This window comes from Notechis scutatus, chromosome Z, assembly GCF_049901735.1.
Source record: "Notechis scutatus isolate UNSWTSFEM ecotype Mainland chromosome Z, rNotScu1.2, whole genome shotgun sequence".
NCBI classification, from domain to species: domain Eukaryota; kingdom Metazoa; phylum Chordata; class Lepidosauria; order Squamata; family Elapidae; genus Notechis; species Notechis scutatus.
In genome coordinates this window covers 17,909,952-17,934,040 of record NC_142025.1, presented here as the reverse complement: position 1 = coordinate 17,934,040, position 24,089 = coordinate 17,909,952, and the positions used below count along the sequence as shown (strand labels likewise).

At 36.1% G+C, this 24,089-nt stretch overlaps 1 protein-coding gene across 6 annotated transcripts in view; it reads right to left on the bottom strand.

Moving 5' to 3' along the window:
• NRP1 (neuropilin 1) overlaps nt 1–24,089 on the bottom strand; it is a 165,004-nt gene that overhangs the window by 4,186 nt on the left and 136,729 nt on the right. For 3 of the 6 annotated variants that reach the window (XM_087947105.1, XM_087947109.1, XM_087947106.1), the window contains 5 exons: nt 10,794–10,955; nt 7,655–7,926; nt 4,546–4,639; nt 948–1,241; nt 747–856 (listed from right to left, as the gene is read on the bottom strand). In XM_087947105.1, the coding sequence (XP_087803231.1) occupies nt 949–1,241; nt 4,546–4,639; nt 7,655–7,926; nt 10,794–10,955 (821 nt within the window). In that variant the 3' untranslated portion in view covers nt 747–856; nt 948. Of the gene's footprint in view, nt 1–685; nt 857–947; nt 1,242–4,545; nt 4,640–7,654; nt 7,927–10,793; nt 10,956–24,089 lie in introns of those variants that run through there. The other 3 variants (XM_087947107.1, XM_087947108.1, XM_087947104.1) reach the window with 2 other exon arrangements.

The following is a 24,089-nucleotide window of genomic DNA, read 5'->3' as shown; positions in this document are numbered from 1 at the left end:
AGGGAGGGAGGGAGGGAGAGAGAGAGAGAGAGAGAGAGAGGGAATTGATGATAAAGCAATGAGGAGCAATACAACAAAAAGGCACTTGAGAAGACATAAACGAGCCAGTGCCAAGGACTTTTGCTTTTTTCTCATTACAATTCAATAATTCAATGCAGGATGCCTGGTTTGCCAATTATTCGTAGGTGATGGCACATATCTCTTGTATGAAATTCACAAGCACAAAGGTGGAGTACAACACTGAAAAACACCAATAAATTCTGACCGTATTGCTTGGTTAACAGAGTTGACACACTATACCAGTACTGACTATACAGTACTTCCCCACCACCCCCCAAAAACAAACACCCTAACCCTCCTTTGCCTATGCACGACACAAGCAATTATACACAAATACAGTATCAGGAATCCATTAAATTGCTGTTACTCTGATGTTCTTCCTTCTGGGCACTCAGCTACAAACAGGATGTCCATCCAATGGACTCCTGCCAAATTACATGTTTTGACAGCATCTTGGATTTTTGCACAGTAAAAAAACAAGTACTTATGGGCCCAGAGTGGGGTGGGGAGACAGAAGGGAAGAAAACAAAGAATGGAGGGGCTAAGGGAAGAAGAAGGGAAGAAGAAGAGGAAGAAGAAAAAAAGGCAGAACCAAAACAGAATACCCCTCTTAAGTGAATCATACTTGGTCTCAACACCAGCATTTGAATAGTTCAAATTAAAACAGAAACAGAAGTAGACTGTACATGATTCAGATTGTTTAACACAGATTGTTGTCCGTGTCTTAGAATATCTGGTACACCCACTGAAGCTCCTGAGAAAAGCTTGGCTCAGCGTCTTCAACGCAGTTTTCAGCCTGTACAGAAAAGGGAGATCTATAAGTTTTTCTGTCTCAATTGTTTGAAATGTTTGAGCTCCTCCTCCTCCTCCACCTCCTCCTCCACTACCTCATGCTTCTGAATACGTATTCTGTGTGTTCAGTTTATCCTTTTTTAATTTCACACCATCCACAAGTTCGAAATTGTAGTTCTCCAGTGCAGATAAGTTTCTATCGGACATCCCATTGTGCCAACAGGCGCAGTACAGAATGACCCCACAGATGGCGCCCAGCAACACACCCAGGGCACTCATAGCGATGATGGTGATAAGAATAGGGTCAAGTGTTTTCAGCACATTGCCTGGCTTTCGGGAGATGTTGTCATTATGAGGCTCCCCATTTTCACGGTAATCAGGAGTAAATTCTACAGAAGAACAAAGAGACAAAGAAATCATGGGGTGGCAGCATAACTAAAGCTGGGTAAATTAAAAAAGAAAAAAGAAAAGAAGATAGACGAGCTTAACTGGTATTGTGTGACAATGCTGTAAGTTTATAACTTAAGTTGGTCACTGATTTTGAATTGGAAGTCTCTTCATTTCTCTTGTACATGTGTGTGTATCAGTGGTGGGATTCAATTTTTTTTACTACCAGTTCTGTGAGAGTGGCTTGGTGGGCATGGCAGGGGAAGGATACTGTAAAATCTACAGTCATAGGTGGTATTTGCTGGTTCTCTGAACTACTCAAAATTTCCGCTACCGGTTCTCCAGAACTGGTCAGAACCTGCTGAATACCACTTCTGGGGTGTGTGTGTGTGTGTGTGTGTGTGTTGCTATATTTCATAATATCTGAGAATATATTTTTCATCCTCATTTAAGCATTAAACATAGTACCTAAAATTTAGGCATTGAATTAAGAGATTGATTTTTGGTTTTGCTTTTCTACATTTTACATCTGCACTGGAAGAGGAGTATGGACTAGGTTGCAGAAAGTGCTTCATCTCCAGTTTCAACTCAATGGAAACAGAGATATTTTTTTTCCCTGTTTCCAAAAACTGGAACAAATTTAACCATTGCCTTTGTCCTGTTACAAGATATTGTACAAATTATACAGCAGCTGAGAATACAGCACTGCAGAAAAATTATAGATTTGATTTTGTGAAATAGAATTGGCTCCTCATAAGAATCTTGTCCTTCATTATACAGTAATTTATCCAGCAAACTGTAGCCCTTCCTGGTTTCTATTAAATTAATCTCTTGTAACCATTTTCGTGTGTCATTTTGATTTGGAAATATCGTTCATAGGAGAAACTTCAGAGTTATAGAAAGATGTATAATCCAAGCAATAGCCTTTCTGCCAAAGTAGCCTTACTCTCCAAAATAAGTTCACAAAAATCATCAAGAATACTTTGGTAATAAATTCTTAAATGCCCTGAGAATAAGTCAAAATATTAAAAAAGTAGTTTTAGAACAATATTCCCCCTCAAATGCATATTTGATTTCAGTACTGCATTAATGTAAAAAACTTTATATAAAAATCCTGTCTACTTCTAATGCAAGCAGAGGTTCCTATTAAGAGATGCATCCCCTGAGTAATAAGCCAAAAATTGAGTCCTTCCTTCCTTCCTTCCTTCCTTCCTTCCTTCCTTCCTTCCTTCTTCCCTCCCCTCCTCCCCTCCCTCCCTTTTTCTATGAAGGAGCAGGCAGCTGGAAAACACAAATTTCACCAGATGTCTGCCCTTGGTTGGCTTTGAAATAGTTCTTGTTCTAAAGGCTTAGGAACTAGCAGTAGTTGATGTCAGATGTTCAGTATTTTCAAGCTAAAGAATTCCAAGAACATCATCTTTTGCCCCCCCCCCCTTTTACTCAAGTGCAATTATGGGAGAGTTGGAGAGATTGCAATTAGATTCTCTAATGTTTTTTCCTGAAGAATTAAAATGATCAGAACCACTCTCCAGGCCAGTTGTAAGGAAAATACCTCTTTGATTTGCCACTACAATGCATTCATTAGAGCAACTGTTGATACGTTTGAACATGACTGTCCCAAAAGTGCTGTTTCAAAAGTCAACTGGGCTTGAAGACATTTCACTTCTCATCCAAGAAGCTTCAGTTCTGAAGAAGTTCTAGGATGACAACTGAAGAAACTTCTCGGATGAGAAGTGAAACATTTTCAAGGAAAAACAAAGTCCAGTTGCCTTTTGAAAAAGCATTTTTGGACAACTATGACCTGAATGACTGAGAATCGCCATAGATATTTGATCATGGCTATTTTGCTAAAAACAATATAAGCAATGGATATTGATGAATTTGACACAATCCTCTTAAAAAACTTACACTGTATTATTGGTTATTATATTATCTGCATTTATTCCTCTCTTACATAAAAAATGCAAAACATGTAAACAATATTGAGTGCTATAGGCAAACAAGCATGTTAGTAATAATTGTATGACTTTATTAGATTGGACTGATTAATATCTGGTTCTACTTCAACTAGTTCATTCCCTGCATCATTTGATTCTGTTAAGCAAAAGAAAATTGACATTGGTTATTATAATGGCAAATACTGACGGGTTATCATGCTGCCAATAATGATACTGAGAATTTTTATTTCTTTTCTAAGCATGATTATGTTAGCTTGATGGAGTTGTTCATTAACCTGATTTTTCCAAAATTAGCAAAGAAGAAAAAAGCCCTCTCTCTACCATAGCATGGCATAGTTTTAGTGCTATCAGCAGGGGATTTTTGTCTCAGAGAAGTGAAAATCCACGTATAAAATTAGCATGTTTCATTCATTGCATTTATAATCTTGAAAACCAATGCCATTAATCAGTCATAAGTATCCTTTAGCCATGAAAAATAATTATGTTAACTGCAGTGCATATCTAAAGATATTAGAACAGAAATCTACTGTTTAAATTCTTATTTGATAAGACTTTGACCCGAATGACCAAAAACATGTGAAATTAATTCCAAAATTAGCCTAAAGGTAAGTAGGTTACCTATAGTAAGTTTAGGATCAATCTTTTCACTCAGACCTTTAAGGGTAAACTATTTTGATGGTTTCAACTGCAATAATTTTAATTGATTTTAATTTATGTAGTGTTGGATGGTTTTATTGTTGTCCAGTGGTTCTAAATTGTGGTCCATGGACTCCTTGGAAGGTTTGAAGAAATGTTATAATTTAAATTTTGAGTTAAATCTTGGGGGTCTATGCCAAAGAAGCTATTTAAAGGGATTTCATAGTGAAGAAAAGGTTGAGAACCTCTGTTGTAGTCCATTCTGGGATTGGCATTAATATTATAGGGTTACAGCTGCATCAACTAATATTTTTATGAATGGTTAACCTAATTCTATTTTAAGCAGACTTAGTTAGGATGTCTCACACTCCAGGTCAGCTATGAAGCTTATTTAAGCTTAAGCTACTCAAAATCAAACATTTTTATCACTATTTTTGCACAGGACTAGGCTCTTGCAGTAACTTGTTCAGAAGAGAAATATGAAAAACACAGGTAGGAAAAAAAATAAAGGTAAATTAATTACCGATGTATAAAATCCAACATTTGTTAACAAGATTGCTATAACCTTTAGGTTATGTATAGGTAGAATCTTTGCCTTGAGCATTTATTAAAAAGGTGGAAATAAAAATGTAATAACAACAATAACAATCACCAGTAGAATCCACGGTGTTCAGTATGTTAAATTTTATAGTTACTACCAAGTCATACTTACTTCGGCATTCTTCTTGTGTTATGTGGCTGTCAAAGTTAATATCATCAACTGCAATTCCTCCATTTCCCTTTCCAATTTCTCCTTCCACCATTACCTGATAAAAATAAATTACATTTTGCTGTTTAACGGCCAGAACAAAGACTAATTACTGAATTTTTAAGCAAGCATACATTGAAGGAGACCAATATTCTGTTATCTATCAAGGCTCAAGAAAGTACCACTTTATGAAGAAACAACTCTTTCAGAGAAAGTGCAATTTTACCTTCAGGGGTAAAGTGTAAAACAGATTGTATTGTTGTGAGGTAAATCAGCATTCAGACATCCATACAGTTAGAACATAATCTTTGCAGATTTGCATATTTCCAACATAATTGATATTGAGAAATTTTTACAGAAGTAGCTAATAAGGAACATGTTCCCCTTTATTTGATTCTGTTATCATGTGGTGGATTAAATTATCCTTTGGGATTGCGGGCATTTTAGATGGATGCTATGGGATTTACCAGAAGGCAAATTGAGGTTGTTCATTTCTTTCCTTAGTGATATGGAATGCTTTTTGCAACTCCAGCTTAATTTTCCTCTATTGTCTTTTTCTGTTTGAAGATAGCACTGAGCTACTCTCACACATTATTTTATTTTCTAAAAATACCTGTGGGACCTATATGAGCCTACCTCCTATTGCTTTTAAATTAAAAGAACAAATAAAAACTGTGGAACCTTACTGACTCCCAATGTTGAGTGGGAATGAATCAACTTGTTACAGCCAAGGCACTGCGGCCAACTTGCCACAGCCAAGTCACTGCAGGACAACTCGCCATGGTCAACTCACCGTGTGGCAACTCACTGTGACACAATTTAACAATTCCATTTAATTATTTAAAATAAATAAAAATATTTTCATTTTTGCCATTTGCATTCTGTCCGTCCTTTTGCACCCTTTCTTTAATGATTCTATTCCATCATTTATTTGATACTAGGGTAACTTTTGCCTGAAACAATTTATCCTGTGACAAATTGGCCATAGCTGGTTGACCTGCAGTGAGTTGGCCATGGCAAGTTGGCCATGGTGAATTGTCATAGATCCAATGTGAGCACCACTTTAGTGGAAGGGGAAGAGGAAGCAGGAAAAGACAAGATGTTTCCCAATATACAGCTGAGCTACAAACCATGGTGGAAAGAAGAGTTATTTTAAGCTTCAAATGAAAATACCCAGAATGGTTAAACCAAAGTCTTATGAAAGGTATGATTAAAGTACAGGAGTCTCACCATCTGATGGATGGTGCTGGTGATAAGGAGTCTTCTGCAGTGGAAGACTCTGTTCTGGGAGATTCTCCTGTGGCCTTCAAAGAGATTCTTCCAATATGTTTACATGTTAAACTTATTGCTATAATTCTGTATTTCTACTTGGCTTATTTTTGACTCCTGTACTTTTTTCATAATATAGATTAATGTATAAAATATTAAACTATACGTAAGTTGGGTCAAAGAAAGGATTCCCCTCCTCAAAAACAAACAATATAAGAAAAAAACGAGAGCAGAATTGCATTCACCTGTAGATTTGATGCCACAGGGTATAGATGGCCAAGTTCATATTTAATACAGAGTGAATAATTCAGACTTTGCTTTTCCCAAACCCAAACAGTGTAAATATAATTAGATATGATGATACAATTATGTCTGTCTTCTGCAACCTAGTGCTTCATAGACATGTTGAGTGTCTCAGAATTTTTAGCCAACACGCTTTTTGAATGTTATGATTAGGAACTCTGGAAGCTGTCCCCCAAGCACATCAGGAAAGCATCGCATTGAGAAGTTGTTTCATATTAAGTGAAAGAAACATCAATATTGCCAGCCTTTATTGGCAGCAGATCCTTGGGTCTTTCCCACTCCTGAAATCTTTTTAAGACAAGGGTAGTCAACCTATGGATTTAGGGCAACCCGAGGATCTATGTTTATTACAAAAGCACTTTGCAAATAATTGATTCAGACTTATGGCAACAGCAATGGGTCCCTCCACCAGCACTCCAATGGGCATGAAGGAAGAAGCAGGAGAAGGATGTATTATGAAAAGGAATGCAGAAGATCAGCAGGTATCAGCCTTTCTTGGCAGACCAGACAAGAAACATGACCAATTCTATATTATTGTAAGATTGTGTTAACAGAATCTTGCAAGTCTGAAAGTACAAATCTCACATTGTCTCCTTTGCCACCTAGGAACTTGTGGCGATGTGTGTGTGTGTGTGTGTGTGTGTATGTGTGTGTGTGTCCCTGCTGAACTTCTTTCTCTGCTCATTATGCAGCTGTGGGCTATGCCCTTTCTTATCTGGCTGTTTCCAAGATAGCATTTATCTCCCCCACCCACTTTCCAAACTCATTCTTACATATCATTATAGCAAGAGACCTTTTGTTTTGCATGTAGGAGGTTCACTTCAACCACTTCAACCCTTAACCAATTACCATTGAGATTTAGTTTTTGAAATTGGAGTTTAGAAGTCTATATTTTATTATCAGCCAGTGCAGTAAAAAAAGGAGGACACGGGGAAGAGGATGGGAAGGAGGAAGGAGGAGGAGGAAAGGGGGGAGAAGGAAGAGGAGTAGAAGAAGGAGAAGGAGAGGAGGAGGAGAAGATGATGAAGAAGACAAAGAAGAAGAAGAAGAAGAAGAAGAAGAAGAAGAAGAAGAAGAAGAAGAAGAAGAAGAAGAAGAAGAAGAAGAAGAAGAAGAAGAAGAAGAAGAAGAAGAAGAAGAAGAAGAAGAAGAAGAAGAAGAAGAAGAAGAAGAAGAAGAAGAAGAAGAAGAAGAAGAAGAAGAAGAAGAAGAAGAAGAAGAAGAAGACCACCGCCACTATCCTTTTGGTCTAGCATTTTTTGTCTGTTTCTAAATAAACCTCACTCACCTAAGCTCAAGGGTCCCATTTTGCTTTGGCTGGAAAACCATGCTCACTGCATTGGTAACTTAATGAAACTCAGATCTCTGTTGCTCTAGTACTTATTTTAACTCTATAGCTTTTCTCCCCACGAAAGATAACTAAATGTGGGGATTCAGTCATGCACAATGCATGGAATGCTATTGACCCAGCGCCCTTTTATGCTTAAATTTCTTGGCCTACCTGATAATGTTTCACAGATTTGTGGAGAAAAACCCGTCCTTCCTTCCAGCAGTTTCCCTGATTTCCACTTAGTGTCCATAAGACCCGATCGTATTCTTTAGGGACCTGGTACCGCAGTTTGATTCTTAGTGTGCCGACGTGCGGGCCCGACATATGATACCAGAAAGTCATGCAAAGGGCATAATTTTGCAGGTTGATGATAGGGCTGATGAGGCGTACAATTTTGCTTTTCTGGTTTTCATCAACTTGGGAATAAATAAAATTGCCATCTCCTATTGTGACAAAACACTTCATTAGATACAATGACCAAGTTTTGACTCCCTTTAAGCTGATAAACTTCAAGCATTACAACACGAACAGACTTTTCTAAGGAGCTGCAACTGAAAAGCTTACTGAGAAATATCTTGGCATGTATGGGTATGCCTGCCTCACCTTCCTCTTCCAACAAACTGAAATTCATTAAGGCATGAACATTCCTGATTTTCTAAATGGTAAGGCATCATTTTAGTAACAACGTGGAGAGATTCTTAAGAAACAATATGCTGGGTAGTAAGAGTGGAGATATTAAGATGTGTTTCCACTCAGATCAATTCATCCCATCCAATTTTCATTTGTTCTCTATGTATTTCCTGTGCTTTATGGTAGAACCCTTATAAAATATGTACGTATTTGAAATGCAATTTGTAATAAAATGTACTATTTGTATGGAGCTGTATTGAGTTATTGAATGGGAAGCTGCATTAAATAGGTAGAAGAGCAGATAATTTTCTCTCTCACATTGCTTTGGAAAGTGAATGTCAGATTAGTTTGCTTCAAAATGTGGATTGAAGAATACTTTAGCCATAGCTTCGTCTGTACTTTAAAACAAGGGAAACAATTAAAGTTATTGTCAATATTGCCACCAGAACACAAATCCATTTCTTTAACCCAGGTATATGGGGAAGTACAGAAACCCCATCTTCATCAACACCTTCCTTTCATTTGCTGGGTAAAACACATAATTTCTATTTGCACTTGTGTTTGGGTCGGAAACACCAAGGCATTTCTGGGTTGAAAGACTTAGCCAGAGACATCACGGTTGCCCAGGGGATCCCCAGTTGTCAGCTCCTTCCATGTCCCTGTTAATCTGCCCACCAAACTTGCGATTGCATGCTTTAAAGTTGCTTGTTCGGCAGGAGGTAGAGCGAATGACAGGAGCTCACCCACCACACAGGAAGACATTATCCACACAGCTGATCACTAACCCAACATCCTAATCATCACCATACTTCTTTTTTCTTCACCAGCCCCAAATCAAAGAACCAATGGTTGGGATAGGGAAGGAATAGGCAGGAGGGGTTATGGCTACCTGGTATATTTCCAGGCCTTAAAGAAATACTTTAACTGCTGTTTGTATATATTCCAGCTCAGTTATATTTGATGGGATTTAGCTGCTGTATGTGAGGGTAGATTTTCCACCCCAATTCTGTTTCTCTGTATTCCAGCCTGCAGTTTTTGGAATGAGCCTTCGCAGCTCTTTGGTACTTAACCAATTCATTTATTCATTTCCATACATAGTCAAACCATTTTTCAAGAGAGAACATGTCAAATGGCTATTCTATGTAAAGAGGTGCAGGAATAGCAATTGTTCTTTTACATAGAGGCACTATGAAGCTGAAGATAGTGAAAAAGGATATCAAGTATATGGTGTGTGTGTGTGTGTGTGTGTGTGTGTGTGTGTGTGTGTGTAAAACTCCTTATGTATCTGTTTTCAGATTATGGCTTAGAAATGTGAAAAGCATAGAATATCTGTTCCTAACAAAATCTCATTTGAGAGATATAATTCACCCTTCCCCAACCCTTCAGTGAGAGGACAAGTCATGCTTGTCTCTAGACACTCATGGCAAAGTTCAAATATTTTTCATTTCAAGAATATTATTGCAATTCTGGGTCAAGAACTCTGCCTTTTTTGTCTTAATTACAGCTCAACGTATGCATGCCTTTTAGATTCTGTCAGTCCTTGGCTAATGTGGCTTTTAACCTCCCTTCAATGTCAGTTCTCACTGAGTCATTTCATTTTACTTTGCATCAATTTTTCTCATTATTACAGCCTTCATTTCAGCTAACTGCCTTTTGCTTAATTTGATGCCGTTTATTTGTACAGTGCCATTCATAGTCAAAGTATTTTAAGTTTTTTTCCTACCCCTTAAAAACTAAACCGACTTGTCTCAAGATTCAATTGAACTGTCTCTAAATTTAAGGAGCCCAATTTGCTTGTCATTCTCATTAAGTAAAATGGAGATGGGGGTAGAAAATGGAAATGGGAAAGGAAGGTTCATTGCTAGTACTTCTGACTATCTACATAAATGAAAAAATGGAATGAATAATTGAAATATGGGTCACAGTTACCCTTTGTTCAAAAGGTTTCTGCCCTTAGGAATAAAAGCAGCTAGAAGGCCTAACATCTCACTATATGAGGGTTTCTATCTAATAATAAAGCTTCTAAAAACATTTTAGAAGTACCTGAAGTTAAGTGATCTTGCAAGTTTAAGAAAATACACATACACTTAAAAGCACCAGGTTAACTGTGCACAGTAATTAAATCTAATAATTCTAGGACAGGATTTGAAATGGCACCATTATTTTCCATCAAGGCAAAGCAGTATTGACATACAGATACAAGGTACAACCATAATGGGGCCCGCCCAATACAGCTGAAACAGTTATCAAACTGGTCCAGTCACATGGCCCAACCAATTTTACAATCCTTTTTTCCAACAGTTGTTAAGTGAACACAGCAGTCATAAAGGCAAATGCATCAGTTGTTTAAGTGAGCCCATTGTTCGTTATGGTTTGGTTTTGCTGAAACTGGAAGGTCTGGTTTTCAGCAAAACCGTCATGAAGAGAGGTTATGTGACTGTGGGATGCTGCAAATGATTGTGTTTTTGCATGCTTGAAGTGCAATCATGTGCCTGGTGGAGAAGAGCAATCAATGGAACTTTGTACCTGGATTTTAAGTCCTGTTTTGGATCTGTTGTAAGTTCACATGGTCATCAATCAAGAACTATCTGTAAATATTAGTCCTGACAGATCTTTTATTTTAAACACAATATTTATTTTTTCCCACTTATCACTGGATCAGTTGTTAATCCTACTTTACCTGTGTGGTCCTGAATGGGTCCTGTTTTGCTGGTGAGTACTGCCCATCTCAAATCCAGCTGGGCATCATGTTCCCAGCGACAGATTGTCTTTTGAGAACTGTAGCCAAATCCACAGTTGAAACCATATGCCGGAAGTTCTTCAGTAATGGAATAATGGATGGCTACAAGAAAACAAGATGTAATTCATGAAATTATTACTGTACTTAACTTCTTTTCAGAAACATAACTCAAAGATAATTCTAACAAACTGTCAATAGTTCTTTTGATTGCTACTGCATTGACTTACATGCAGTGATTGGCATTAAATTGCAACTGTGCTGGAGTGGGAAAGGAATCAATGAGTTTTCTACTATTTTTTAGCATTCCCCTATGGCATTGGTCTGAATCATTGTATAACATGGGAACTACAATGACCGCAAAGCCACCATGGCAGAACAGTAAACCTAAGGTCTCACTCAACACAGAAGGCTTTCAAGCACTGTCAAATGGGTTTGCCCCATGTTGAAATAAATAGTCATGCTTATGATAATCTAAAGCCATAGTTTTCAACTTAAACGTCTGTACAATGGGTGGATTTCCTGAATCCCTCAACCAGCATGAAGTTCACCTATCTTAAATTTGCCAAGGTTGAGAAATACTGATCTAAAGAACCTGCTCTATGAGACTATTAAGTCTGAAAACTTACCTAATTCTGCATGGTTCCTCAATTTCCCGTTATACCAAGGATATGGGAGCATCATGGCCAGGGGAAACTGCTAGAGCTGAAATGCTTTCATATCATGCTCAAAAGGAAGAACTGGGAAATAGATTGCAAAGACCTCTTCCATTTACATGGCAATAAACTATGGGGCAAGTAAGGCTTTTCCCCAGTTACATCTAACCATGGTATGAAGTAGATCCTACCTTGGATGCAGACACATAAAATATAGAACCTTTGCTTTAATTGGGCCTGAATAGAAGTCATAAATGGGGCAGTAAATGTTAATCTGACATATTTTCTTGTCTGCTCACAAAATGGTAGATGGTACCAATACTGAGACCAGGATTTTACTTTAATTCAGAAGATTCTTACAATAAATATAAAATTGAAACCAGAAGTTTTCTCAGCAAAAATCTTATTTGTGTAAAGATGTAAAGAACGCTAATTCTTACAAAGGAACAGCACATGGTAAAAGTGATTTGAGTTAGCAGAGATGGAGAAACTGACTGTTTTAATTAAAGAAAAGAATTTATCTAGTTTTGTTTCTACTTGAAAATTGATTTTTGCTTGAAATGGAAAAAAAGTGAAACCTGGATTTTAGGTTTTGATTATTAAAATGGTTTTATCATAGAAATAGCTTGACGTGATCTGTAAAGCAAAAGTTTGAGGTTGTATTGTATTTATATTTTACTACACTGAAAAAAGTCAGAACTCACAATGTTTTTCTCTTTCTGAACTTTTTCTTTCTCTTCGTTTTCTAAGTATCATTTTTTTCTATATTTTTATCTTCTGATAAAAGTTAATAAAAGTTCTTTTAAAAAAGAAATAGTATATTATACCATAACCTAGCCATAAGGAACAGCCCACTATCATCTATGTGCATTTTTCGTATGTAAACTGGATCTGCTAGTAAATATTTTTTTTCTTACTTGTAATTTTATTATAAATATGCTATGGCTTCTAACTAGGTTTTTTCTCATTTCATCAGCTGCATAAATGTAGTTCATAGATTTTATGAAACTAGATTAAACTCTGAAGCTGGCCTGACTGAGGCCATTTTGGAGGCTTCGGTGTTGCCACAATGGTGCTGAGGAATAGAGATAGCTGGGGTTTTGTAGCCAAAACAAAATAGTTTCCCCTCCCTTCTTTGGAGGTGGACCGAAATCCACAATCGTGCACGGTTTCAATCCATGCTCACCACTGGAGCACCCCGAGCCGCTTGGATTCCAGGCTGAAGACACCCTGTAGAGGTGGTGAAGAAGGGGGAGACCGCCAGCGGGATTGAGGAGAGCCACATCTCTCCTCCTTGGCTGGCCATTACTCCGTTTCCCAAAGGCGGTTGCAGCAGTGGTCAGAAATGGCCACCTCAAAGAGAACCGAACCAGACAAGATTGTGCAGGAGGAAGTTTACAAGAGAAAGTTTGACTGACCGGGTTAAACAGAGAAAACATCTATTTAAGGTACCTGGAACTTGAATTACAAAGACTAATACCATTCCTAAAAAAGATTTTTAAAGCGGCGAAAGAGAAAGGAAAAAGAATTGTTTTTTTCTCTCTCACATTGACAGTTTTAATTGACTTGGAATGTTAAGAAGAAGAGATTTGAACAAGTAATTGATATTAATCCACTTTGACATTAACAGGCTATTTCTAGCTGAAAATAAAGTGTCAAAGGGATAAAGATTCTTGGATAATTTAAAAATTTCAAAAAAGAAAGGAAGCAGAGGAGGAAAAAAAAGAGGGTGGAATCTGGAAAAATGGAGGAGACCACCTGGAAGTAAAAAGAATCGATAGTGGAATTTTAACAAGACCTGTAAAGGACACATTGTAGCTGAAACTTTGTTACAAGATAACAAAGCCCTGGAAAGAGAAAGTGAGAAAAGAAGCAAGAAATCTTTGGATTATTGGGTGATTCCAGGAATTTTGGAAGGTGGATCCTAATGAAACGAAATAAAATCAATTGGGGGTTGTTTAAAAATCTTTAAAATGGCATCACTCCTTGAAGAGCTAAAAAATGAGACTTAAAGAACAAAAAAAAGAGGCACAAGAGGGAAGAGGATCTTTTGGCTTCGTATTTCAATTTTTAGAAATGGAGATTCTGAACTATGAAAAACAACAAGAAATGCTTGTAGAACAAGAAGGGCGGGACAAAGAAGAAGCCATCTTTAATGACCGAGCGATTTTAAGCTGGGTTAAAAAAGGGAAAGGGGGGAAAGGGAGTTAAAAACTTAAGATTTAAAGCAACAACCAAAAAAATAGAGTAATTTGAAAAGTAACTATAACATTAGGAAGAAGCAGAAGGGAGGACCACAGAAGGGAGAATCAGATAGAAAAGGGAACAAAAAGGGGAGGGAGAAAAAGAGGGGGAAGATGGAAAGGAAAAGAAGTTATAAAGGACAGAAACAAGATATAGAGAAATGGGAAAAGCGTACAAGAATTAAAGGTATAAGCTTATTTAAAAGGCACAGAGACAATGGTTAAAAATTTAACTTAAAGAAAGGATTCGGCAAGGGTACATGAGATAGCATTGTTATACTAGAAATAGAAAAGAGTTAGAAAATATGATAGATAATTAAAGTGATAGATAAAATTGGCATTGATGTATAATGGAATATTTGTTAGTAATTAAATGAAACAAAGAAGATAAGAGAATAAGGCTCTCAATGATTTTAAAAAATATATAATTGAAAAGAAACATGAAAGATTTTTAATGAAATTAATATCAGTTGAATAATAATTTTAATGACTACTGTTAACCATTGTTTTGTTTTTTTTGTTTTGGTTAAAGACAGTAATGAGTAAAATATGAAATATAGGTGATTAAAGTGAATGACAACTGATGTTATTAGGTAATGGTTAAAAGATGGAAATGTCTTAAATAGAAATGTATAAGATTGCTATCAATATTAATGGCTGAGCTGAACTCAAATAGGATAATTATTTCATTTACTATTGTTATATATGTGTGTGTGTGTGTGTGTGTGTGTGTGTGTGTGTGTGTGTGTATGTGTATATGTGTATATGTATATGTATGGTATTTAAGTTTCGTCGGGTATTTCCCCACGTCTTAATATTTGTGCTTTTATTATAGCGACGTTTTGGCAGAATCTCATCTCGCCATCCTCGAGGTTGTGTATTGGGGTTCTTTTTTAATCTTGTGTGTCAGGCTTAGCAGCCATTTTTTTGTTTCAATTTGGTGCTAAGCCCGACACACAAGATTAAAAAGAACCCAATACACAAGCCTGAGGATGGCGAGTGGGACCTCGCCGAAACGTCGCCAAGATACTCTTAATCTTACACAGGAAAAGACCTGAACACATCTAGACCTACATACCCGTACCTGTGAAAATCTTCCAATATATATATATAGGCTAGCACCAAATTTAAGACCGAAACGGCTGTGAAAGTCTGACTCACAGACAAACACTATGCAGAAGCCTGATGATGGCAGATGAGATTCTGCCAAACGTTGCTACAACTTTAAAAGCACAACTATAATGACATGGGAAAATACCCGAACAAAGCTGAATGCCATACATGTAAGTACCCATAAACTTAAGAAAACAAATATATATATATATATATATATATATATATATATATATATATATATATATATATATATATATATATATATATATATATATATATATATATATATATATTCTTCCTCCCCACAACTAGATTATATATATAAACTATATATATCTAGTCTACCAACATGGACTATTTAATTATAAATACTCAGTACAATATGAACTTAATATATGTTGTATGAGTTACTGCTTTATTGTATGAAACAATATAAATGAAGTAGTCGATAATTTAATCATATGTACATCCAATACATACATATAACATATATGTATACAGTAGATTATCCACAATATAAATGAACTGCAGCATGTAAGTACCATTAAAACTTAAGAAAACATATATATATATATATATATATATATATATATATATATATATATATATATATATATATATATATATATATATATATATATATATATATATATATATATATATATATATATATATATTTTGTTTTCTTAAGTTTCCGTGGGTATTTATATGTATGGTATTCAGCTTTATTCGGGTATTTTCCCATGTCATTATAGTTGTGCTTTTAAAGTTGTAGCAACGTTTCGACAGAATCTCATCTGCCATCATCAGGCTTCTGCATAGTGTTTGTCTGTGAGTCAGACTTTCACAGCCGTTTCTGTTTTAAATTTGGTGCTAGCCTACGCTGTGCCAGAATGGTATTTTCTTCATCCTGATTGGTTGGGAGTCTTGGTCTGTGTTTATTGGTCTTGGAGTTTGCTGTGTTCTGCTTGATTGGTGTCTCTAATATCTTCTGTCTGTTTTGTAGCTTTTTTTGTCTTGATTGGCTGGCAACATTGTGTTCCTGTATTGGAGGCTTTTAGTGCAGCTTGGCTCCAAGTAAATGGACAGCTATCATTTATTAGGAAGCTAGGTTTCATCTGGGTGCCTGGTTGGGGTGTGTTTGAGCTGGAGGTATCAGGGGGAGTCTGTTTGTACCCAGGTGTTTGGCTGGCTTGTGGTGTGGAGATTTTTTTGTCTGAGAGTGCAGGCTTCCAGATAATTGACAGTCTGGTGGAGTCATCTCTTCTATTCATACTTTCATAGAAGCACAAAGCTGAAAGCACCAGCCTGAAGATGGCTAGTGGGACCTCTTTGAAACGTTGCCAAGATACTCTCAATCTTACATAGGAAAAGACCCGAACACTCCAAGACCTGCATACCTGTACCCATGAAAATCTACGAAAACATACATACACGCACACACACACACACACACACACACACACACACACACTTTTTTTTAAAGAACTTAGTGTGTATTTTTAAGGAAATGTATCAAGCAGAATTTGGTTGATAATAGTTATGTGTTATAAAATAGAGGTTAGAAAATGAATGTTATAACTGTAAAGGCATAATTTAAACTTTAAATAAGATTTGAATGGATAATAATTAAAAGATACGAAGGTGTTACACTCTAGTCTAGTAATTACAGGGGAAAATTTGTTCTATGAGAAAAGAAAATAAGAAATTGTAAACAGGACATACAAAAGTATAAAAATATTGATTAGAAAGATACTGAAAATTAGAAAAAGATATGTAATTGAACTTAGAAAGGAATGAGATAATTAAAAAATAAGGTTACAGAAAGCAAGGAAAGGGAAAAACTATTGAGAAAACTGCAAAAATAGTTATAAGATATGGATTAGAATATATAAAATGAATATGTAATTGAGTTTATGTCTGTATGGAAAAGTGATAACCCAAGAGCATGCTGTTCTCAAAAAAGATATTTTATTTGTATTTGTATGTTTTGTGAAAACCCAAATAAAACTCTAGTATAAAAAAAAATAGTTTCCTCTGAGAACCAAGGACATTCCACAAGAGGAGGAGTGAAGTTTTCAAGCAACCAGACAGCACCTTGATTGAACCATGAGATTGATTGATCGGCAAAGTGGGAAAAAAAACTTTATTTTTAATTAGGTGAAAACTGTGGGAACATTCAGGGTTGATTTTTACCAGTCTGTGCCAATATGATATGTCCAATAAACCTGTTTTTTGAGGAACCTGCTGGCCTCAGAGTTCTGTTTGCTATGGATGGATTACTTGGAACTGGATATGTATTACTGTACATCCACTTTGTACCTAAATGTAGATGTTGGTTATGCACAAACATCGATATAAGTGTATGAACAATATCTTTTTCTTTGTTTCTGTTTCAGAACCAAGCTATCAATGACAAAATTACTTGGACAGTTATTCTGGCAATACTACCAACCACAGTATTCTTATGCAGACAGTGCGATAAAGGTACAAAGTACCATGATCTGCCAACTTTGGGAATCTGCATCCTTGGGTATCTTCATTTAAAAATATCTGGTAGCAAGGCACAAGAAAGAATCTGCTTTGATAAAATTCCCAAAGAGCTTCTATCAGTCTGCAGACAATTCTAGACTAGACAAGCAGCAAATCCACTGTAAAGCAAATCCATGCACTTGATATATCTTGAATGAAATATTTTATTTTGTTTTAAGTAAGGCTTAGAACTCTATTGCAATCCTTCAATGTATCTTACTGCACAAATTGAGACTCTCAAATATATATCAAAGTTTTCCCTGCATGTCTGCTTTCGATATAAAGGGATATTCTACATGTGGAAACTATATTAAGAGAATTTCCTGATGGAGTTCAGAACCTGTCTGGCAACCAAAGAAAGCTCTCCACAATATATGAATTCCTGTTCTACATTTAAATAATCTGTTTCCCCCATCTGCTTCCTGAGCTTCTACTTCAAGGATTTCACAGCATTCCAGAAAGGCTATTCCCTGTATTAAAATAATGATTTGTTATGTTTTGGTTTCATTAGACTTTCTGCATCTCCCCATTGCATGTATGAAACAGGTTGATGAACTGCAGAATCAGGTAACAGGGTTCATGTCTAGAATCTGGATCTGGATCCAGAGACACATCCAAATGAGATGTTAGTTTTACACACCAAATTACTTCCAACAGAATGTATCCTTTTCTACACAGTTGCTTATCAGTAGGTTTAGTTAGATTGCCCTGTGCCACTAGAGGTTCACCGAGCGGGGTTTTTTGTTGTTGTTGCATTTTTCACAATAAAATTGAAAAGAATCATAAAGTAATTCCAAATGAACACAATCCTTTCCACTTGGGAATGTTGAATCAATTCTATTCCTCTTTTGCAAAGTATAAATAGATTGGCAATATCCACAAGATGGCAGCAGTTATATGAATAGTTTTGGATAAGAAGAAAAGACAATGTGGCTGACAGCCAACTAAGCAGACTATAAACCTCCTTGTACAGCATGAAAAGTATGGTGTTATGCAACTTCTTTTGGTCAGGGTGAGATCATGTTTTGCTTTCAGCTTTTCCCAAAGTCTGCCAAATAGTCTTATATGAAACTGTTTATTATTTTTCAGGGAAACTTGGAATTTGAATTTGAAAATAAAGTTATTCAACATAATGGGAAGATTGCTTTAATCCATAGTTTCACAATATGCCAAATTCGTTTATGATGATGATGAACTATAATAAAGTATCCACCCATAACCATGGATAACTCCCAAATGAATTAATTCTACTGTTCCTTTCCAAATAAATGAGGCCTACTAAGGCCTGAAGACTCAACTAACTCAATTCAATTTAAAAAAACCCTAATTTTTTAAAAAAGGAAAAGCAACTCCTATATATATCTCATGGGAAAACTGAGACGCTCATGTTTGATATATTACGTTGCTATTATATTGGATTATATTTTGTCTTCAAGCATTTTTTCTGTCAGGTTTCCAAATGATGAAACCCTTTTTAACAGGAATGAGGGAGTCCACTGATAGCATTTCTGTCATACTGTGCTATCAACTGTGGTTGGCACAGATGTATCAGTTACATAAGAACATTTTAAGAGTATTTTAGACTTTTTAAAACTAGAGACAGAGAGAAGTAGAATGGAAAAAAAAAGAAGAGCTGACTATTTACTAGAAAGTTGTAATACTGAGTTGCTAATTATACTTCAAACCTGCACCAGTATATAGCTTCTATATGAACTCAGAAAGCCTGTATCCAAAGAATTACACTTGGACATAATTCTTTCTCTAAATAAAAGAATATCACTTGCTTATATTCAATTAGCTCTTGACGTATGACCCCAATTGTAACCAGAATTCTATTGCTGAACAAAGCAGTTGTTAAAAAAAAAAGGTGCCCAATTTTATGACTTTTTTGCCAGGTTTGTTTAGTGAATCATATGGCCATTAAGTGATTTTGGTTTCCCCCATTGACTGGTTGTCAAAAGCCAGTTGGGAAGATTGCAAATGATGATCACTGATTCAGGATGCTGCAACTATCATAAATACATGTGGATTGCCCAGGACCTGAATTTTGATTATATAACCATGGGGATGCTGTGATAGTGAAAGTGCTATTGCTATAATTCTGAGGACTGGCCATAAGTAATTTTTTTCAATGCCATAGTAACTTCAAATAGTTGCATATGTTATATTGATGTGTACCTATAGTAATAGCATTTAGATTTCTATATCACTTCACAGAGCTTTATAGCCTTCTCTAAGTGGTTTACAGAGTCAACATATTGCTCCCAACAGTCTGGGTCCTCATTTTACCCATCTCAGAAGGATGGAAGGCTGAGTCAACTTTGAGACTGGTGAGATTTGAACTGCCGAATTGCAGACAGCTGGCAGTCAGCGGAAGTAAGCCGTAGTACTGCATTCTAACCACTGTGCCATCATATATAGCTGTATATTGATGCAACTGTTAATTTTAGTATAGATTACAGCAGAAAGACTTGAAAGCAACTGTTGTCTGATACACCCAACTAAGCATTTCAAAACAAATATGAAAACATTTTACTCCAAGTTCTGCATAAGTCAGTGGAATGTATATTATGATGCACGTGCCAATGTTAGCTATACACAACATTATAAAGAATCCCCTGCTGTCTCTCAGAGGCTGACATAACCTGCCTTCCACTCTCTCTTAGAGTATCACAAAGATCAACTGTCAGTTAATGCTAGTTTTGATTAGCAGAAACTCACCATGTTTGCAATCTTCCAAATTATTTCACTCTGTATGAAGCATTCCCAAACAATCCCAGACATATACGCTCTCATTCATCACTTCTAATGCTTGAGCCAATACAATTGGGTTACTCTCACACAGCTCCGATCTTGCTTCCTGATTACAAGAACAAAAATAAAAAACTACAACAAACCCCCCACAAACCACCCAGTTTGTATGTTTGCAGCTTTCCAGATAAGCAGCAAATGCAGCAGCACGATATACGCCTAACAAGCTGTTTAAATTGAAGTTGAGGACAAAATCTCACCATCCAAATCTCTGTAAGATTCTTTGAAAGCATAACATACATTCTATTGTGTAATTAAAACAAATCTGGCCTATGAGAGTAGCCAGCAGCTGCATTTCTTGGACACATCTTGTGCACAGCTGGAACAATTAATGCTCCACATGAGTAGTCAGCCAGCCAAGCCCTTTGCAATGTTGTTCGTCTTTCTTGGCCCACCCAGTTTTGATATGTTTTGACAGCTTTGTTGCAAGTAAAGGGAATATGATGCAGCTAACCATGTAGCCAGTTTTGAAGTTAGGGAGAAGCAATGGAGCTATCAATTGCTAGAAAGTCATGGGTAAGGTTGGATCATGCCTTGGTGCTGTTACAAACTCCACTTTTGAAATGCTTTTAGTAGTATGGAGAACATTGATTGATCTCATGTACATTAAGGTTAAAGAGTTTGAGAGTGTAAAGATCTGAGTTGGAAAAATCTAGATAAATTTAGATGGCAGTAAAGAGATGTAGGAAAAAAATAACTCTTTTGCAATCCGTTGGTTGTACAAATTTTTGCAGTTCAGATTTGGTAGCCATATTTTGTTAAAGTGACTAAGAATTCTGAGACAGTAAGATAGGGAAGCCAAAACATCAGAATGGCATATGTTAAGTTTACTATTCTTTAATTACTTAATCAACTAAATTCATACAAAGTTTCAATCCAACTGGACTCCAATAGTTAAAAGCTGTGATTTGCAACCTTGGCAACTTGAGATTGTGCGTACTTCAACATGAATAAGTCCAGACAAATTGCTAAACTAGAGAAATACTGGTTTGAAATGTAATGTTCCAAGCTTTCTAAATGCAAGCCATTGGAGGAATTTAATTCCATTCTCCAAAAATGCAACCCTACAGTAGCCTCCAAAATGAGGTTTACCAAATGTACAAACTATTGTACCATACCCTTAATTTTCTTTGCAAAATAATACTTAGGATCATCCATTGCAAATGACAGCTTCACATGATATTATTGCTGGAGAATTGAGAAAGCCAAATAATACAAAATTGAGTTTTGTGTGCTTCATTGATTGCAGAAAGATGTTCTATTGAGTCTATTTTGTCAAACTGTGAAATGCGCTTAGAAAAAAAACGAAATTCCATAACATCTCAAGATGCTCATCTGCAACCTGCCAGGAAGCCAGCACATGGTAAGACAGAATGGCTCCAGGTTGCCAAAAAGTAAAGCAAGTCAATATTCTCTCCCATTATTTGTTCAACCTTATATGCTTAATACTAAAGGAGGATTGATTGGAAGAAGATGAGTGTAATTTTGAAGTTGGAGAAAGAAATATTCATAACTTGCACTATGCTGATGACACTATTCTGATAGTCAAGAATGAAGAAGTTTTAGAATAATAAAAGTCAAGGAGCTCATTGCATTAAAATAGGGCTAAAATTAAATATAAAAAAGATCAAACTAGGGACGACAAGTAGAGCATTCAGCCGTAGAACTAACAATAAAGATATTGAAGTGGTAAATACTCTCTTTTAGATCAACTCTCAATGGTAAAAGGAACAAACAATTAAGGATTATGCCACTGACTAGTTCTTGTTACATTAGCCACAAGGCCTTGGAAATGCCATCATGTGTCTAAGCCTACAACATCAGAATTACGGAAGCCATGATATTCCCTGTGATACTTTACAAAAGAGAAATTCGGACTTTGAAGAGTTGAAAAGTATAAATGCTTCTGAATATTGGTGTTGGATAAGACTCCAGAGAATACCTTAGTGATATCTACAAACAAGGAGTCTTCAAAACTCTGGTCATAAAATTTAAGAGGGACATCATGATGGAACTATCCTGTTTTTATGCTTTTTAAAAATGTAATATACATAAAAATACAAATGGACCTTTGTTCGAGCTAACAACTTGATATTTTTTTATCATAGCCTATAATTACAAAGAAGCACACAGATTTTTCTGTAATAGAAGTGGGCAACCTTTAGATAGCTGTGGGTCACATTTTGTGACTGACTATGAGCTACAATGAAAAAATTAACATTATAGTAATCGGTGAAGTCATGATTTTTTGATTTCTGGGATTTTTAAGGTAGGGATAGTGATTTGGATATTTTTCCACTTTATTTTAAAAATCTTTTAGGATTTATACTTTCCACTCTAGAAATGCAGGAAAAATTGTAGTGCTTGTGGAAAGCAAGGAAGATCTGGAGTTGGCTAATCATGAGAGTCAAAGATTCAAAGTGAAAAATTTGGATTACAGCTTAATATCAGTAGAAAAGATAATGGTAGTTGAAGAGAAGACACAGGTCAGAGTGCAACCTGACAATGAGACCTTCAAAATTCATCTTTCTGGGCTCTAAAGTTAACCAATGTGGTGACTGCAGTCCTATAGCCAGGGCTGTCTTAACATCATTATGGGCCGCAGGCAAAGCAGTGTATACTGGGGCCCCTATGACCAATACTCACAGGAATAAAAATGTAAATGGTGAATAAAATTAAGCATATATTTGCATGTTAGTATTAATAAAAATGCAATAAAATGTAAAAAATATGTTGCTGTATTTATATGATACAAGAGGCATTGAAGGGGCACCTATGCTCGTGAGGCCCACGGGCAATTGCCCGTCAGGTCCATGCATTAAGACAGCCCTACATCTAGTTCTGGGAAGAACTGCAATGTCCAGTATGAATAATATCTGGAAGAGTAAAGCTAGCCTCCCAACCAAATGCAGATTAGTTAAAGCAATAATTTTTCCAATAGCTACTTATGCTTGCAAAACTTGAACTCTGAAAAAGGAAGATAGGAAAAGGGTGGATGCCTACAAATCATGATAGTAGAGATGACTACTACTCATCCCATGGACTGCAAAAATCATAAACAAAAAAGTCTAAGCCTTGCCAAAAATATCACTTAAAGCCAAGATTGCCAAGCAAAGGCTGTTGTATGGAGAATGTGGATCCACAGAACTACCAAGAGTCAGACACAACTGAATGACAATGGATGCAGGAAACTAAATTTTGGCAGCCACAATAATCTTCCTGGTTTTTTTTTTTACATATGTCATGATTAGATGTAAAGCTTTACAGCCCTACTTCTATTTTTCTAAAACTGCTCAGAGATTGCACAAAAGCAGGATCATTTCTAAAGAAATACTAATCTTTCTTTGTCTAAGAAATGTGAATATATTTATATATTCAAATATATTCACATATATTCAAATGAGAAACCAATAAAAATAAGAACTAACAGTAATGCCTTATTATAAGTTTCACTATATAAGCCTTGAAGATGTCCCAAAGGTTCTTTTTCAAAAGGTGACTGGACTTTGTTTTTCTCTGAAGATATTTCGCTTCTCATCCAAGAAACTTCTCAGTACTTCTGAAGAAGTTCTGAAGAATTGAAGATGCTTCTTGGATAAGAAGCAAAACGTCTTCAGAAAAAAACAAAGTCCAGTTGCCTTTTGAAAAAGAACCTTTGGATGACTGAGCATCTCCATACACAAGCCTTCAAGAAACAAAGAAATCAAACAACACTGAAGCTAAGATTATTGTCAAGGAAAAAATAACCCTCAAAGTAATGTTTCAACAAAGTCCCCCCCCCAACACTCTGAAGATAGAAAAAACAGGATGCTGTTCACAATAGTATATGCTGACTGAATAAACTTGGAGGAAGAAAAATTAATTTAAAGCATGGAAAGCAT